The 17297-nt window shown below is 41.1% G+C and overlaps 1 protein-coding gene across 3 annotated transcripts in view; it reads right to left on the reverse strand.

Annotated features, from left to right (window-relative positions):
• EPS8 (epidermal growth factor receptor pathway substrate 8) overlaps window positions 1-17297 on the reverse strand; it is a 183396-nt gene that overhangs the window by 5737 nt on the left and 160362 nt on the right. For all 3 annotated transcript variants that reach the window (XM_056134555.1, XM_056134553.1, XM_056134554.1), the window contains 3 exons: window positions 15162-15258; window positions 14180-14323; window positions 2850-3072 (listed from right to left, as the gene is read on the reverse strand). In XM_056134555.1, the coding sequence (XP_055990530.1) occupies window positions 2850-3072; window positions 14180-14323; window positions 15162-15258 (464 nt within the window). The remainder of the gene's footprint in view (window positions 1-2849; window positions 3073-14179; window positions 14324-15161; window positions 15259-17297) is intronic.

The following is a 17297-nucleotide window of genomic DNA, read 5'->3' on the forward strand; positions in this document are numbered from 1 at the left end:
CAAAATCTTACTGTTAAATCAGTTGCATAATTTATGTAGGGTTGTTTTTTTGTTTGTTTGTATGGGGGCTAGGTGGGTAACTTTGATTAATTTTCCTTAATTAAATAACTGTTGTCTCTCTCCCTTACTCGTTTACACTTATGGGAACAATGTCTACAGACATTGCCCTTATGAGAAAAACATGCCCTTATGAGAAAAACAGGGAAGAAACGAACAGGAATAATGTGCTTGGATATTTTAGATACATATAGTTCCATTACTCATATGATACATATAAAACCAGGAATAATGTGCTTAGATATTTTAGATACATATAGTTCCATTATTTATATGTCACCTTTGAGGACTGCGTAACAATAAAGAAAATGATACAGAAATCCACTTAACTAATGAACCTGGCAAGTGACCATGATCTGGTCACTAAGAGAATGTTTGGTAAACACTATTCTAAGACCTTTGTTTTTTTCCATGGAAAATGTCTCACTCAGGAAGTGTTTTGTACCCCTGGGAAACAAGTGAACATGTGAAAAAGTCAGAATGTTGTTTGAGTAATTATATTTTTAACACCTCCAGTATTCAGGGAACTTTTCAGACTTTTCAGAGTCTAAAGAACACACCTGGAGAGAGAGAGAAGGGAGAGGGCAGGGCTCAGTGGGCAGGCCGCGTGTACTGCTACCCTTAAGGATGCTACCCGCAAGACACTGGCCTCTTCTTTTACAAACCATCCAGCAGAAGGCCACAGGATCAGGAGAGGAGGACAGGTATGGTCACACTGTCAGGAACTCTCAGAGACAGCAGAATTCTCTTTTTGAATCTGCTCCTGCTATTGGTTTTCATTGACAATGCTCTGCCTTTACTCCAAGAGATCCAACTGAAATAAAAGGACTCACATTTCAAAGGAAATGGAAGAAATGCAAAATAACCAAAGCAAGGGACTCCTCAAAAGTGCTAAGAGGAGTTGTCTGAAGAGCTCCTAGGACAGGGGCTCCCAGCTGTTAGTTTGAATAGGCCACACAAGGCTTCTGGCCCCTTGTTACACTTAAAGGGCAAGTGTGCTGACTTGTTCCTTGTTCCTGAGCATCTGATAATATTTTATGAGTATTACTTCACAGTTCCTTGTATTTTACTTTTATCAGAAGTCTAGGCAGTAGCAGAGAATAGGCATACTAGTCATGTTCTGAGAGAAATCTGACTATCAATAAACAAACATTTCCATCTGGTTCTAGAAAGCCCTACCATTCATTTAGAAAAAAGTTTCTCCAAAAATGTACTCAAGAAAAAAGGATCCAGAAAATACCTGTTTTGTAAAAAGAAATTTAACTGGGATAGCTTTAAAAATAGATTTTTATGAGTAGCTAAAAAAAATTATGATTTTAAAGAAGCAAATACGTGTGTTAACTTTGGGGATGGTGGAGAGATCATAGCAGGCAGAAAGCACTTGCCTTAAACATGGCCCCAGGAATGATCCGGAAGTAAGCCCTGGGCACCACGGGTTATGGACCCCAAACAAAAACAAACACCCTGGGAAGATGTTTCTATGTTATATATCAGACTCACCCTTTTGCTGAGGAAAAACAGACACTGAAAATGATGAGTCACAATTATCAGGAGAGTTTTCTATCTTGCAAGTATTCTAACTGTGCCTCTTTCCCATTAGCTTATTCTTAGTTTCTGAGATTGGGACAAAGAACAAACTGTCCCAAGTCACAGGCTGTTAAATGGGACTGGATGTCTATGATGGCCTGGAAAAAAAGTGCCACGGTGTCAGTGATAACTGTGCTGATGTATCAAAGGAGGGGAATGTTGCAAACTCCTGGTGAGAATGAAAAAAGAAGTCACATCGAAGAGGAAAATGTTCCTTTTCGAGATGAATAAAAACAGTTGGAGAATTTTCTCATCTCAAAACTATGTCCTCAGTGTCACTGAAAAAAATGTTATCTTTAAAAAATATACACAAACCTAACTTAAGCACACAATTTTTTTTTTAATAGAGTCAATTACTTTTTTAAAACTTCATTCTCCCATTACTTTTTCTAGCAAAGTCACAACATGGTTAAGAAGGTGATTTAAGCAGTCTAGACCTTGGGGAAGAAAGAAATGTATGAAAGGACTTAGATTTACTGCATTAACCAGGGTTTCTAGAATATGCATAGTAACTTCATGTTTTTTTCATTGATTAAGAATGCTCACAACTGAAGAGATGTGCCCTTGATTTGCTAGATGAGAAGAAGCAGGGAAAAAATGGAGATTCAATGATAATGTTTTTGTATTGTTTGTTTTTGGTTTATTGGGCTACACCCAGCAGTACTTGGGGATTACTCCTGGCTCGATATGCTCAGGAATTATTCATACGAATGTCAGGGGTCAAACTTGGGTCAGCCATGTGTAAGGCAAGTGCTCTACATGCTGTACCTTCACTCGAATCCTTTTGAGAATCAATCATCTACTCTCAGCCCAAAAGTTAATAAATACTTTTATCTGGGTATCAGAGATGAGATCTGCTAAGAAGGTAAATTTGGATCACTGGTTTTTCTACAGTCATCTTCCAAAGCAATATTGGAAGACACACAGATAGAGCATCTGCAATAAAAATGTTTATAAGGGGAAAAGATCAGAACAGAGGCCCAGGAGATATTCATATTCAGAGAAAGAGATGAGGAAGAGGGAGAAGGAATGATTTTGGAGGTAGAAACCTTGGCAATCCATGAAGCTCCATGTAAGTATAAAAAGACGAGTACTTATAGTTAATAGTAGTTTTAAAAGACAAGGCCCGCTAATAAATATTTGGCTCAACCGAGCTTCCAACACTTCCAGAGGAGATGAGGCTTTGGCCTCCCTGAGAAACTCACGGTCCACCGGAAGCTGCTTCTGCCTCTGAGCATCCCGCACAATGCTGCTGCCGCTGTCGCTGGAGCTGCTGTTCTGACGGGTGACGTTTGCAGGGACCTTTGACACAGGCACTGGTGCTGGCATCGAAGGAGGAAGGGGGACAGGAACAGGAGCTGGTGTTGGGGGAGGTGATGGCGCAGCGGGAGTGTCAGTCGGTCGGGGACCATATTCCATTCTCTGTTTCTATTCGAGACAATCAATGATTTGGAACAAAAATAGATACATAAGTCAGAGAGAGAAAATTGAATTATACTTTGACAAGATCGGTCACTTGCTTGTGAACTTAGTTGCAAATCTTAGTGTTCGTGTGTGTGTGTGTGTGTGTGTGTGTGTGTGTGTGTGTGTGTGTGTGTGCACGTGTCCATAAACATACCTCTCCAACTCTAAATAGTAAAATCATCATTAAGAACTACCTTTTAGGAGCTGGAATAGTAATACAGAGGGTTGGGCCCTTGCCTTGCTTGGGGCAGACCTGGGCTCCATCCCTGGCATCCAATATTTTCTCCTGGGCACCACCAGGAGTAATTCCTGAGTGCAAAACAAACCTGGAGTAACCCCTGAGCATCACCAGTTGTGGTCCCCCAAAAACAAACAACCAACCCAAAAATGTAAAAAGCCAAACCACTGTTGAAGAATGCTCTGTGTGGGGCCGGAGATGGCCCAAAGGGTGGCCCGTGTGCTTCGCAGACAAGAGGCCAGGTTTGATACCACCACTGCACTGCACCTCACTCCCACCCCAGCACTACCAGGACAACAGCTGAGCAGAAATCTGGGAAGAGGCCCCAAGCACTGTGAGGTTCAGCTCCAAACAAAAAATGAATTCTATCTCATCATTTAAAAATCAGAATAGGAGTCAAGGACTCACAAGCACACACCAACAGTGAACAGCAGTAATAGTAACAAACGCCAAGAAGTGAAATCTGGCCTTGGAATCGCACCAGATGAACGTTGGTAAAAATTTGGATTATTTTCTAATTTTCATTTATTATGATTTTGAGAGTGGGATGGGGCCACGCTGGTGGTGCTAAAGGTATACTACTACCTTTGTGCTTGGGGATCACTCCCAGTGGGGCTACAAGGAACATATGGGGTGCTGGGGACCCATATGGGGTCAGTTGTGTGTAAGGCCAGCACCTTATCTCTTATACTTCCTCTCAGGCCCCACTAACAATGATTTTTAATTGCACTGTAAGTTGATCAACAGTAAAATACTGTTCTTTATTCTAAATGCTATGCTACGCTAATGTTTAATTGTTTCCAAATAATTTATTATGAATGACAATGTTTCTGCAGATTTATGCCTTAAAATAAACAATTAAAATGCTGCTGTAATTTAAGTAATAACCCTCTGCCCTCATTTTATGCTAGCGTGTTAAAATTAGAAAATTTTCTTGCTAAAATGGGAGATTTGTGGGGTGGATAATGTAAGAGAAATGATATGGTCTTTAAATATTTATGTCTGTCATTCACAGACATACTAGAAAAAGGGTCATGTAGGGTTTTGTATTTGTCAAGCCTACAATTTTAATACTTTAAAATTATGACTGTTAGGCTGTACATTTTGACTGCAAAACTGCATAACAGTGAAAACTCTAAAGAAACAACTGTAACAAACACAGAAACAATCTGTAATAAACTACAAATTCTCAAAAGGTACTTATGTTGGGGGGAGGGGAAGGAAGGAGGGGGTGGTTAGAATGGAAGATACAAAAAAAAATAACTGAAAATTTTTGTCAGGTGTACATGCTGCACTGACATAATTTAAAGTATTCTAAAATTCAGAATTCGCAGAAGGAAAGCAAACAGGAGGCCCTTTGGGAATCTGATCCTTTGGTTAGAACAGTATTTATTTTTAATTTCTATGCTGGCCCAAATATAAAGCAATCATTGATTTTAAAAGCCATCTCCAAATTTCCACAGAGATCAAAGGTACACAAAATCACACCACGCCACACCACGCCACACCACGCCACACCACACCACACCACACCACACCCACACCACACGCTGCTTTCTAAGGAGAGTCATCACTCCAAAACCAAGACACACAACCACCCCCCGTCAGGGCCTTCATGGTTGGGGGTAGCTCCTGTAGAAACCCGGGGGGTCACAGAGCCCTGGTGATGTTCTGTTCTCTTCTGCCTCTGTCCAGCCAGGCCGGGAGAAAGTGTTTCTAATGCTGTGGGGTAGTAGAGAGAGGCAGGAGGAAGAGGGTTTGGCCTCCGCAGAGCTAGTCCTAACTTCAGATGAGTCAGATGGAAGGGGAAGAGGAAGGCTGACCCCCCAACAGGAGTTTATTCCCCACAAAACTAAATTCCTATATTTGGGCCAATAAAATACTGGAGCAATCACAGTACAGCAAGCATCACAATGCAGGGGTAAGCACACACCAAAGTCGCCTGCTCCATGTTCATGCACGTTTCCTTCCCAAGAAGGTTCTTTACGCATAACTTCATGAAGGTTAGTGAATTCCCATTGGGATTTCAAGAGTCAAACTGTACTGCTTTTGAAACTTAAACCAAAGAAATGCCATCAGCTCTGTATTCCACGATATGATTCATGTTTTTGCTTTCGTAAAAGCTAGAACAGCTAGCATTTTGGTATCCATCAAATCACATCATGAAAAACTGCACACAGTGTCTCCCCCTGAAGACAGGATCCCCAAATCTTCTGTGCCCGGTTTCACTCATCAGTTACTGTCCTAAGTGCAACTTTGCCAGAATCACCTAAGAGAACAACATAGATCTGATTCAAATGAAGAGAAACCATATAAAACCATATGAGAATGTTTTATGAATTATGTTACAAATTTTGTTTATTTCATGCTCTGCACTTTTCCTCACTCCCTCTTCCTGCCTCACATTTCTAGCCTCTGGAGGGAAAATGGGAAAGGGCCTTCCTTGAACCGTTACACTCTGTTCTGAAATAGCAGCCAATTTTTGCCATGGAAAACAATTCGCAACACTAGGGGTAGAGGGCAAAGAATCAGTTCTACTGACTCCTGATTTCTATTCTCTGTGTCCCTTCCCTTCTTACCCTTCCCACTCCCCCTTAGTAACTGCCCAAGTACTGTTCTTCCATTGATATTTTCTGCCTCTTAGTTACTTTTGGTAACTAAGCGGCATCCTGCCGCTTCTCTTGATGAACAACCTCAGAGTCATCTTGATGAACCAAGAATGTGAAGGCTCCATATTAAAAGAAAAAAAAATCACTATCTCCTCTTCTTGGTTTGCCCGAGACTTTCTCAGTATGAGCAATGGAAAACCCATGTTTCCAGAAACCCCTGTGCTATGGGCAAACAGAAGTCATGAAGTACTACCTTTGTACTGTATCTATCACTTCCTAACTCTTGCTTTTCATTTCCCACAAATGTATAGATAATATCTATACAAGTATGTGTGTATGTGTATATATAAATATGTATGTATAGAAAGATAATTTTTTGTTTGTTTTGGGGCCATACCAAGAGGAACTCAGGGGTTATCCTTGGCTCACCACTCTGGTGGTGCCCAGGGGACCAACCATAAGGGATGCCAGGGATCAAACCCGGGTGAACCCCATGCAAGGTGAGTACTTTATCTGATGCACTATCTCCCCAGCACCATCCCACAAATATATTTAAAGTTCGACTTAAAACTATCTTTCCCTCTTCCTCTGGAAGAAGTTAGAATGACTAGATCTCGAGCAAATTTGCTTTACTACTACTAAGTAAAAATGAGTCACTGTGTTTGGTTCACTAACACTGTGCAGAAATTCTCCAGAACCAAATAAAGTTAATTAGAGATAAGCTTCTGATTCATGCCAGATGGGAAATTATACGAGTAAGTCCAACAAGACCATTAAAATGGAATTGTTCTTAAAAATTAAACCTACACATTTTCCCTCTAAATTTGTTCTCTTTGGAATTCTATGGTGAAAACAGGCACAGCTGGAACATTTAGATGGTGTTAAGTCCAAAGACTGAATCAAAAAATTGTATTAAAAAGAAATGCCACAAGGGAGCAAACGCAGGTTACCTCTGATAGCTCGCCAAGTAATTGCTATTAGAAATGGAGGAGATCACATCAAATGAGAATATTAACACAGGAGATGGAACTAAAATATTATCAATTACAATTCACATCAAACATGAGCACATTTGTTTCTGACAGTAAAATTACCTGCCCAGAAATCAACCTGTGAAGGAGCCTATAAATATAAAATTCCCATTTCTCTGTAATCCAATCATGGAAAACTATTATGTAGAATCACACTAAAGTAAAAACAGTGCAGAGTATTTCCATAACTGTGTATCTGAGCTATAGTTTCATATTATTTTGATAAGCTTATGAAGAATACAATCAGCACATTAAACTTATAACATTCTTTACAAGTTGATTTCACAAAAAGAAATAGATGTCATAGTGTGTTTTAGTGATCTTTAGCTTTTTAACTTGTATCGAACTTAAACAAACCTTAACCTGACCATTTTACATGTGTAAAGTAGGTAGACTGGGCAGAAATGAGAGAGTAAGAGCAAGAGGGGGAAGAGAGAGAGAGAGAAAGAGAGAGAGAGAGGAGGAGGGAGGTGGAGGGAGGGGGGACAGAGAGAGAGAGAAAGAGAGAGAGAGGAGGGGGGAGGTGGGGGGAGGGGGGAAGAGAGAGAGGAAGAGACGAAGAGACAGAGACAGAGAGACAGAGAGAGCACCATGTGTTATTTGAATCATCACAGGCAATATTTGGGGGAAATGCCAACATATGAAGCGAAATAAAACATAACCATCCTTGTCTAAAAACCATACCTCTGATATGGTGCTTTCTAAAGTGGGTGGGTGTGGTAGTTGGGTAATTGGGTAAAATTAGGAGTGTTTTCAGTTTTTCTGATTACGAATGATGGGGAAGGGGTGAGGGCGGGGGGTGCTAGGTGATGTTTTTTGAAAAGGGAGCAGTAGAACAAATATGTTTGGAAATCTCTTCTCTAATTAATAAATCAATTGATGGGGATTTGGAAATTGATTTAAGAAAAAGAACTCTGGCCACTTGTTATTCCTTTACTAAGCTCCTTATCAAACGGTCAATGGCTAAAGGCAGCAGAACACAGAAATAGTCTACAGAACAGAGCTTACCCAGGGCTGAGGGATAGGAGTGGAGGTGGGGTGGACATGGGGATAATGGCAGAGGGAAGCAGCCAGTGGGTAGAGGGTGTGGCGTTGAAGGTGGTATGCATGAAACCCTACCGTTAAATATTACCAATCATAGCGACTCAAATGAAAAAATTTAAATATACAAAAAGAGAAAAGGCACTTTAAAGAATAGAATAGTTCTAAATGATTCGGAAGGCACTCTGAGGAAGGAGATCACTCTGCTCAGTAGAATTTGAACTTCTGGACCAGGCTTGAGAAACAGAATACTGATAACATGGGCTGAAAGAAACAGGCTCCTGACTTCACTGTCACCTGCAGGAAATATTTCCACTTTCGATGTAGAGTAGGAAAACAGGTAAGTAGATGAGAACAAAACATTGTATCTAGATTGGATCTTGGAGATCACCAGATCACCACTTCGACGTTACAACCAAATAGCCAGAACACAGCAGGAAAGGCAGGAAACTGCTCAGCCCGCTAGTGGTGGAAGCAGGCTCAGCATCCTTGTCTGGGATGCTGACAACCCAGGCTGGGGTCTGAACTGCTCTGGGAACTGTTCTGGGAACTGAACTCAAACCCTCAGACACATGAAGAATCTGCTCAGAACCTGAGCCTCATTTCTGGTCTATCATAGGAGACTGTTTTCCCCGAGTATCTCCATGTCTCTTGCAAAGAAACAGAGAAGACAAGATAATTTCTGTTGAATTTACAAAACCATTCACGACCAGAGATTCCAAACTACATACATGTTGTAGAGTGACTATCTCTAGTAATAACATGCACATGTACTGAATAATTAATAATAAGCAAGACTTCTTTAATTAAAGTCCCTAAAAAGACTCAAAGTAATTACAGGGGAAAGGTAGTTGGCTTCTGCTCTTGACATAGATATAGCCTGAGAATCATTATGGGCAAAATTCCAGTAGGTAAGCAGTCACCTGGATAAAGGGCTGGGAAGGAAATAAAAAAAAATGTCAGGAACTTCAGGACACAAGTGGGTTCCAGGCGGCGAGGAAGGCCCGCGTAGCCAACTGTGGCCCCGAGCAGAGACCATCAAGACCAAGAATATTCTACAAAATCCTGCTTTTATCCTCATTTCTTCTCATCCTTCATAATCATTTATTTCTTTTTTCCCAGTGGTCTCAAATCTTTTTAAAATGTTGCATATCTTTTGTGACTTCTTCATTACCTCCCTCCCTCTTATTTTTAAAACTTTGCTGGGGCCATGAGGGAAACACATTAGGTGGGAATGGCTGTCTTTACAAAGCCGTTAAAAAAAAATCATCCCAAATGTGAGACAATTACAGCCTGGACCCCCAAGGACAGAGAGTGGCATCAACACCTTCAGGGTGTCAGGTTCCTGCTTGCTGCCATCAGAGGCTCAGGCCAGAGCGTGTGGATTGGGGGCTGGGCTGCCTGGGTCCTCCAGCAGGAACGGTCATTGGTCATCACTCATTCTACCCTTCCTCCTTTCCTAGAAACCCAAGCAGGACAGCAAACATCCAACATGGGGATTTCTGAAAGCACAGGCGACTCAGAGATGCTCCCTGGAATAATCTGCACTGCAGTCCGCTATTCCCTCTAGTCGCTATCTATTTTCTAAATGATTTAGACCTTGGGCTATTTTCCTAAACAAACAGAAGAAAGAAAGAAAGAAAGAAAGAAAGAAAGAAAGAAAGAAAGAAAGAAAGAAAGAACTGATAAAGTTGTGAAAGCACACAGGAGGGCAAAAATCCAATATCCAGGATGGTGGGGGCGAACCTTAGTCGCAGTCCAGGGCATAAAAGGAAGGTACCCGGGCAAACACAGCCATGAGCATCGCACTGTGAACCCTGGGCAAACCTGGTGAGGCCATCCCCTTTTCTAAGTGCTGCTCCTCCTGCACTCGCTGACATCAGGGTGGGGGACCTCAGGCTGAATCATGGCAGGTTATGTTTCAGTCCCTGAGTTTTCTGTGTCCTGGAGGTGATGGGGGTTCAATTGCTGAGTATTTGCGAAACGTTTCCCAACGCTCGGGTGAGAGTACTGGCCTCCCTGGCACGTGTTGTTATTGTTGCTCTGTGCCAGAACGAAGGAGGGAGAGACAGGCAGCTCACGGTAGGAAGCCTTAGGCAGTTTTCTGCTGTACAGAATGGGGAAATCCCTAAGATCTTTGTGTAAAGGGTCTTTCACCGTTTTCTAAATTTTGAGATCCCTGGATGGAAGTGGCAGTGTGAAACTGGGTGGCCATTTGTGAGAAGAGAAAGGGTCACAGCTCCCCATTCTCTGGCACAGAGAGGATCTAAAGCACGGCAGATGGCTTGGAGATTGTATGCAGGACAGAAGGCTTTTTTAGGGAGGATCTGCTCTTTTCATCTTCCTTTTCATCCTGTATGGTCGGCTGGTGTTCAAATATTTGTGGAGTAAATGAATGGAAAGATGAGTAAGAGAACTGCTTTTGATATTTATGATCCATGGAGTTTTACAAGGTGCCCAAACCACTGCACTGTCCATTCCATGACAGCATCCTTATTTTATTGTGAAATATGCTAAGGGATTTTTCTTTTGATATTTTAGATAAAGAACCCAGTAACACTGTAAAGAAATATAAAATGATAAATGTTAATTTCCAAGACTTTTTTTTCCATCTTCATCTACTCATTCTAGTGTAACGTGTGAGTGTGTGTGTGTGTATGTGTGTGTGTGTGCGTGTGTGTTATAAATACCTTGAGAATAGGGATACTTTAGGCTAGTGCTGATGCCAGAGAGCATATAGTGAAACTTGCTTGCTGAAATTTTATAGGCTCTTGTGTTTTTGTTGGGCTCAGGACCAAATTTTCAGGAGGTGTTAGAAACAGATTAGTTTTTCTTTTAAAAACAGGTCCCCTCAATTAAAAAACACAAACTGTTATACACATTTCTATATAACCTCACTGTATTGATAGCTGTCCCAAAAACTTAAATTGAATTAAATTAAAAGAGGGTGTTAAAAAATTGAAAAAGAAAAAAAAAACCCAAGCAAATCCCTATAAAATTCTACTTGCAAAAGTAACAAAACAAATTCCTGAAATTTGTGAGCAATTAAAAACTTGTGGTTTGACAAAGTTGACAGAGCTGTAAGATGAAGTTCTATTAAACAGGAAAACCGAGGTTTCAACCCAAGCTACATACACTCTCTGTTTCCCCTGACATGTATTCTTTCAGTTTTATATCTCTCTTCCGCTTTCCTCATATTTCTCTAAATAAAACTATTATCTTCACTAAAACTATTATCTTCACTACCGAATGTAACCTTCCCACATGACAGAGTCTGGCAAACTCCCGGTGGCATATACCCAATATGCCAAATACCAGTAACAATGATGGGTCTCGGTCTCATTCTCCTAACTCTGAAAGAGCCTTGAATATGGCACTTTTTAAAAAAATCTCAGGGCTAGGATGAAGGAGGCGTTACTGGGGCCTGCTCAAGGCAATTGGCGAATAACAGGATGGTTGTAATCGTGATCACTAAAAAAAGGGGGGAGGAATAATTTTATGACTTTCAAAGGTATTTTCTACACGTGATACAGAGTGAACTAGTTTTGGCTCAGTTTAGACAGAAGCCAACGCCTGATACAGAAACGTAAACTGACAGCTCAAACCAAGGATCAAAAATGAAGAAAAAGATATAGGAAATAGGCAAATATGAGAGGTTCAATTCCTTTGTGAAATCTTGGGTAGAGGAAAATACTTTCACCTGCCAGTTTTGGCAAATTTTACTTATCTTGCTCTGTAGGAATATACTCATTCCTAGTAATCATGCACAGATTTAAACAAATATACGTGATTTTATTTTTGTTTTAGTTTATTTTTTCCTTCATAGGGCCATACTCTATGGTCCTCTGAGCCAACTCCTGGCTCTGTAGTGATCGCTGCTGGCAAGGCTTAGGAAACCATATGTGGTGCGGGGAATCAAACCCACGTCAGCCCATGCATGGCCAGCACTCTACCTCTGTACTCTCTCTCCAGTCCAATAACTGTTTCCGATATCTATAATATCAACTTTTCTGCTCAGACACAGCAATTAGGAGTATCCTCTGCTGAAGAGTGTGTCACATAGCTTACGTTTCAGATGTTAAAGACAGACCACATAGCTCAAAGCTCAAATACGCCACCACTGATGTAGGCAAGAGCACTTCAAGCCAAACTTTACCACTCTATAACACACTCAGCCAGAGGAAAAAAAGATGAAGAATTGGCATTTACAAACTGGACAGAAACAATGTTATATCAAAAATAAACTCAGAATACAAAAAGAACTTAGGGGGAAAAAGGGATGAGTAAAGAAAATTCACTTCAAACATCCATAGGAAATCAAGCAGACCATACCTTGAATAACTCAAACTCCTTCTTTGGCATCAATAGCTAATGACAAACAATGAACACAAAATAAGTACAAAATACATGTGCACATCAGGCCAGCCAAAACACTGCACAGCAAGCAGACTTTACACGGCCATCACTTTCATTCTTTATTTTAAACTAAACTTGATCTGGATTCCCTAAGATCAAAGTTCCTTGCATAAGTGCAGGACATGTACTGTGCTTTAATGCAAAAAGCCAGAAGCACTTAAATGAGTGGTCTTGGCAGAAGGAAAATAAGCATGTCTGGACAGTCAGTATTTTACTAAGGCTACACTTGTCAAAAAAATCTATTGTTCTTGGGGCTGGAGTGATAGTATAGCTGGTAGGGCATTTGTTTTGCACGTGGCCGACCCGGGTTCGATTCCCAGCATCCCATACGGTCCCCTGAGCACCTCCAGAATTAATTCCTGAGTGCATGATCCAGGAATAACCCCTGTGCATCACCAGGTGTGACTCAAAAAAAAAAAAAACCCAAAAACCAAAAAAACAAAAACAAACACGTGTCACTGTCCTCCCGTTGTTCATCGATTTGCTCAAGCGGGCCAGTAACATTGTGAGACTTCTTGTTACTGTGTTTGGCATATCAAATACATCACAGGGAGCTTGCCAGGCTTTGCTGTGCAGGCGAGATACTCTTGGTAGCTTGCTGAGCTCTCAGAGAAGGGCGGAGGAATCGAACTTGGGTCGGCCGTGTGCAAGGCAAACGCCCTACCCGCTGTGCTATCACTCCAGCCTGCCCCCTCATCAAAAAAAATCTATTGTTCTACTGCATAATGTATGTGTTTCCTCCAAATCTGTGACACTGTTCTTGAGTCAGATGCTCTCAATTTTGGAACTTCCAAGAATCCTCTCCGGAACAAGGGAAAGAAGTCACCACCAAACCTGTCTGTGTGATACTCCATCTGCTCTCTCTCCATTGGCAGATCTGAGAGACCCTGGTACAAGTCCAGCATCCCAAGTGTTTGAGTGACAGGAAGGGAATTCATACATTAGGGTGAATGAGAGAGAGGCAGTGTCATGGAAATACAATATGACAAGAATTATTTTATGAGCAAGGACAGTGTCTAACCTATCTAACCTACAGTGTACATACATATTAGTCTTAAAATTAAGAAAGGTAAAAATATTAAGTCCAGGGAACAGAGAGATAGCTCAATGGACTGAGCACATGATCTGCATTCAGGAAGACCAAATTCGAGCACCAGTACTGCACGGTTCTATAAAAACCACTGAAAGTGCCCCCCCAAGCACTGATCTGGGAGTGCTGCTTCCAAGCCTCAGAAGCAGTGTTGGTGGGGAAGGAAGTGATACCAGAGAACAGTCACTTACTAAAAAAAATTTTGAGCAGTATTCTGAAGAGTCATTCAGAAATACACACATAATTTTTCCCTATATTTCTCTCCATTTCTCAAGGACCTTAGAAAAGAGCTGTACAAATTGTACACTCTTAAGTCTCAGAAAGATTCAATATACAAAAGACACTTAAAAAATCCCATTTTTACATAGATGAACATAAAAATGGTTAAAAATTAGATCTAAACATATGGGGCCAGAGTGATAGTATAGTGAGCAGGGCACTAGTCTTGCATGGGGCCAACTTGGGTTCAATCCCTGGCATCCCATAATGGTCCCCTGATCCCCTCCAGAAGTGATCCCTGAGTACAGAGCCAGGAGTAAGGCCAGAACATTGCTGGTTATGGCCCCAAAAACAAACAAACAAAACAAAACAAAAAGTAAAAACAAACCAAAAACAAGTTAGTACTGGACAGAAACCTGAGAATCACCTGTATGGTGTGTGTATAAGGTGGGTCAGCACGCCCTGGTCCCGATTCTGGAGTTCTCACAATATTCAGAATGTTGTTTGGCACGAATCCAGAGTTTCCACTTGTATTGCGCACTTTCCACCACTGCTTCCTATCATCGAGGATCTGGCGCAATACATACAAATGAAGGCATCATTTCTCTACCACCAATGGCGGAGGTTCCACTCTTACTCCTAGCAGGAGAGACTTGTTCAATTCTAATAAACTGACTTGAAAACAACATCGTGTCAACGGAATAATTCCGAATAATTCTACGTCAAAAGAATAGCGAGTATGGAACAGGAATGGGCCACTACCACGAATCTACTCAAGTTCCACACCAGCGCCCAGGAATACCTATTTGCGTTATCTGAAGTACTGGAGAAGTAAGCTTCCACTCTTGGGAAAGTCTGCTCTACCTTTGCCATGGACCGGCAAAGTATGGGAGCCATTCTTTCCCCTGCCACAAAAATGACTGTGAGCCTTCCACATTAGATAGTAAAGCAGATGAAGAGATTCATGTTAGAGCCATTTAAACAGAGATGTGGGAGTCCCACCAAGGTAGATTATTCTCGAGACCATTAACTCCTTCACTGAGAGAAAGTTTTGCAGTGAGCCCAGGTATTAGCATAGAAAGTAGAAAGTGATTTCTTTTACAAAAATATTACGATGCCGAACATATAAATTGACTATTGGCCTTATTTCTGAAAAGAATAAAGTGGAAAAACATGAAAAGAGCAAAGTAAGTCACAGAGTCCAATCTTCCCCTCCTCACGGAACAGCATGCGAGGGACGAAGCAGCCTCCGTTGTACATAGGCATAGGAATGGAAAGTTTGCTGTGTATGTGGTAAAACAACACTGAAAGGCAATTTCTTGACTTTGATACTTCTTTGAGGAAGGTTTGGAGAAACAAGCCAGTGATTCCACTTCATTCAGCATCACTAAGGTGAAATTCTGTATTACCTCTAAAAGGTCATCCTTCTGCACCGAGAGTTCACTCTGATTCCTTGCTATGAACTCATACTTGGATTTGGCAAACTTCTTGGATGGCTCATAATTTCTAAAAATAGAAAGGAAGAAAAAGGGTGGTCATTCTACTAGATCTTACGCAAAGCTAAAATCAAAATATTAAAGCAACCAATTCCTATTAGAAGACATCCTGACAAATTATTTGGAGAGAATTTGGGTTTTACTGGAGTATGAGAACTAAAAGAATCACTGGTTTCTTACTATGGAAATGAACAAGCTATAGGGGTGGTGGAGTGGGGAAAAGAATGAAGATCAGTCTAGAAGTGTAACAGGGACAGAGATGGAAGGTCTGGGATAGAGATACTTCTGTAGTGATGAGGTGCAGTAACTTTGTACATCAATACCATAAACCTTCAAATGACCATAACCTTGTTGCCCAAACTACAATAAAAAGTTACAAACAATCTTTAAAAAAAAATCTATATATGGTTAATCAATCTATGGCAAAAACAAATTAGTACTAATAAAAAGAAAGTCTTATTTCTTAAAATGAAACTTTCCTTTAATAAAGCAAATATTTATTTTAGCTGATAGGTAAAGGTAAAGGTAAAGGCCCTCCCGTTGATCGTCGATTTGCTCGAGCGGGCCCAGTAACGTCTCCATTGGAGACTTTGTTGTTACTGTGTCTGGCATATCGAAAACTCTCAGTAGCTTGCCGGGCTCTCCGAGAGGGGCGGAGGAATCGAACTCGGGTCGGCCATGTTGGCTGCTTGTAAGGCGAACGCCCTACCCGCTGTGCTATCGCTCCAGCTGATAAGTGACCATTAATAGATTTAACAACATAATTTTAAAATAATTTTATATATAAAACAGGGGACTGGAGCGATAGCATAGCACAGAGGGTAGGGCATTTGCCTTGCATGTGGTCGACCCGGGTTTGATTCCCAGCATCCCATGTGGTCCTCCAAGCACCACCAGGAGGAGTAATTCCTGAGTTTAGAGCCAGGAGTAACCCCTGTGCATCGCCAGATGTGATCCAAAAAGAAAAAAAAAAGAAATAAACCAAAACAAAACATGAAACTTGCTGTCTCAAGTATATACTAATAGTTTCTTCACTCTGATGGTACCAGGATAATGGCGACTGGCTCACTAGACTCCCCAATACTCTCCTTCACTTATATATACCCCTTTCATCCTCACACGTCTCTACAAGAGGAACAGCTTCTCGGTGTCCTTACCCTATCAAGTGGGCATGTGTGCCCTGTTATTAGATTTAATTTGCTACCTTTTAGACACTCCGGGAGAAGAGGAACAGGAATAATGACAAAAAATAATTCAGGGGGGATGCTATTTTTACTATAGTATTTTAAGGGCAAAAAAGATTTTGGCAAAATAACCATTATAATGTTTAAAGTCACCTTTACTCAAGATCCCATGAACGGCTTCTCTAGTTGATACTTATAATATTAAGATTTCTTGGAGGTGGTGGTGGGTAAGTTAGTGATTATGGTAAGTTGCCCATGATCTGGCAAATAATCACCACTAATGATGGAGTGGAGTGGACTACAACAGAAGCCAAGAGGTCTCTGCCATGCTCCATCTGAATCAACAGACCAAAAGGCCAGTTCCTTTCTCTGCTTGCCTCTCAGCAGTAAATGTGCAGATTTCAAATGCACTGAGAAACAGCTTTAGAACTGACCATGTCTTACGGTTTATCCTTTCTTGTCCTTTCAACATTAAACTTCAGTATCACACTGACCATAGTTACTGATCTGCAATTTCTCCTATTGACCAGCTGTTTCTGAGATCTAGCATGGACACGTGTGGCCTCAGTTGCTAATCTGGAACAGATCCACAGTCTGCAAGGAGAGAGCATGGAGCTGAGCCCCTCTCTCAAACATTAATTGCTTTCAAACAAGTTAAACTGTGATCCCTCAGAGGGGTGTGTGGTTTACCAAGTGACAGGGTCATTTTACAGACGAGCAAGGATACTTCACGTAGTACCTTCTGCATATATTTTAATGATGCCCATTTAAAGGAAAGTTTGCTTTGTTGGGGGAAGGAGAGAAATTGTTTCTTTTAAAACTAATAGAAATGGGGCTAGAGAGCTGGTGCAGGGACTAAGGTCTG

The sequence above is a fragment of the Sorex fumeus genome, unplaced genomic scaffold (assembly GCF_029834395.1).
Source record: "Sorex fumeus unplaced genomic scaffold, SorFum_2.1 ptg000100l, whole genome shotgun sequence".
Taxonomy (NCBI): Eukaryota; Metazoa; Chordata; class Mammalia; order Eulipotyphla; family Soricidae; genus Sorex; species Sorex fumeus.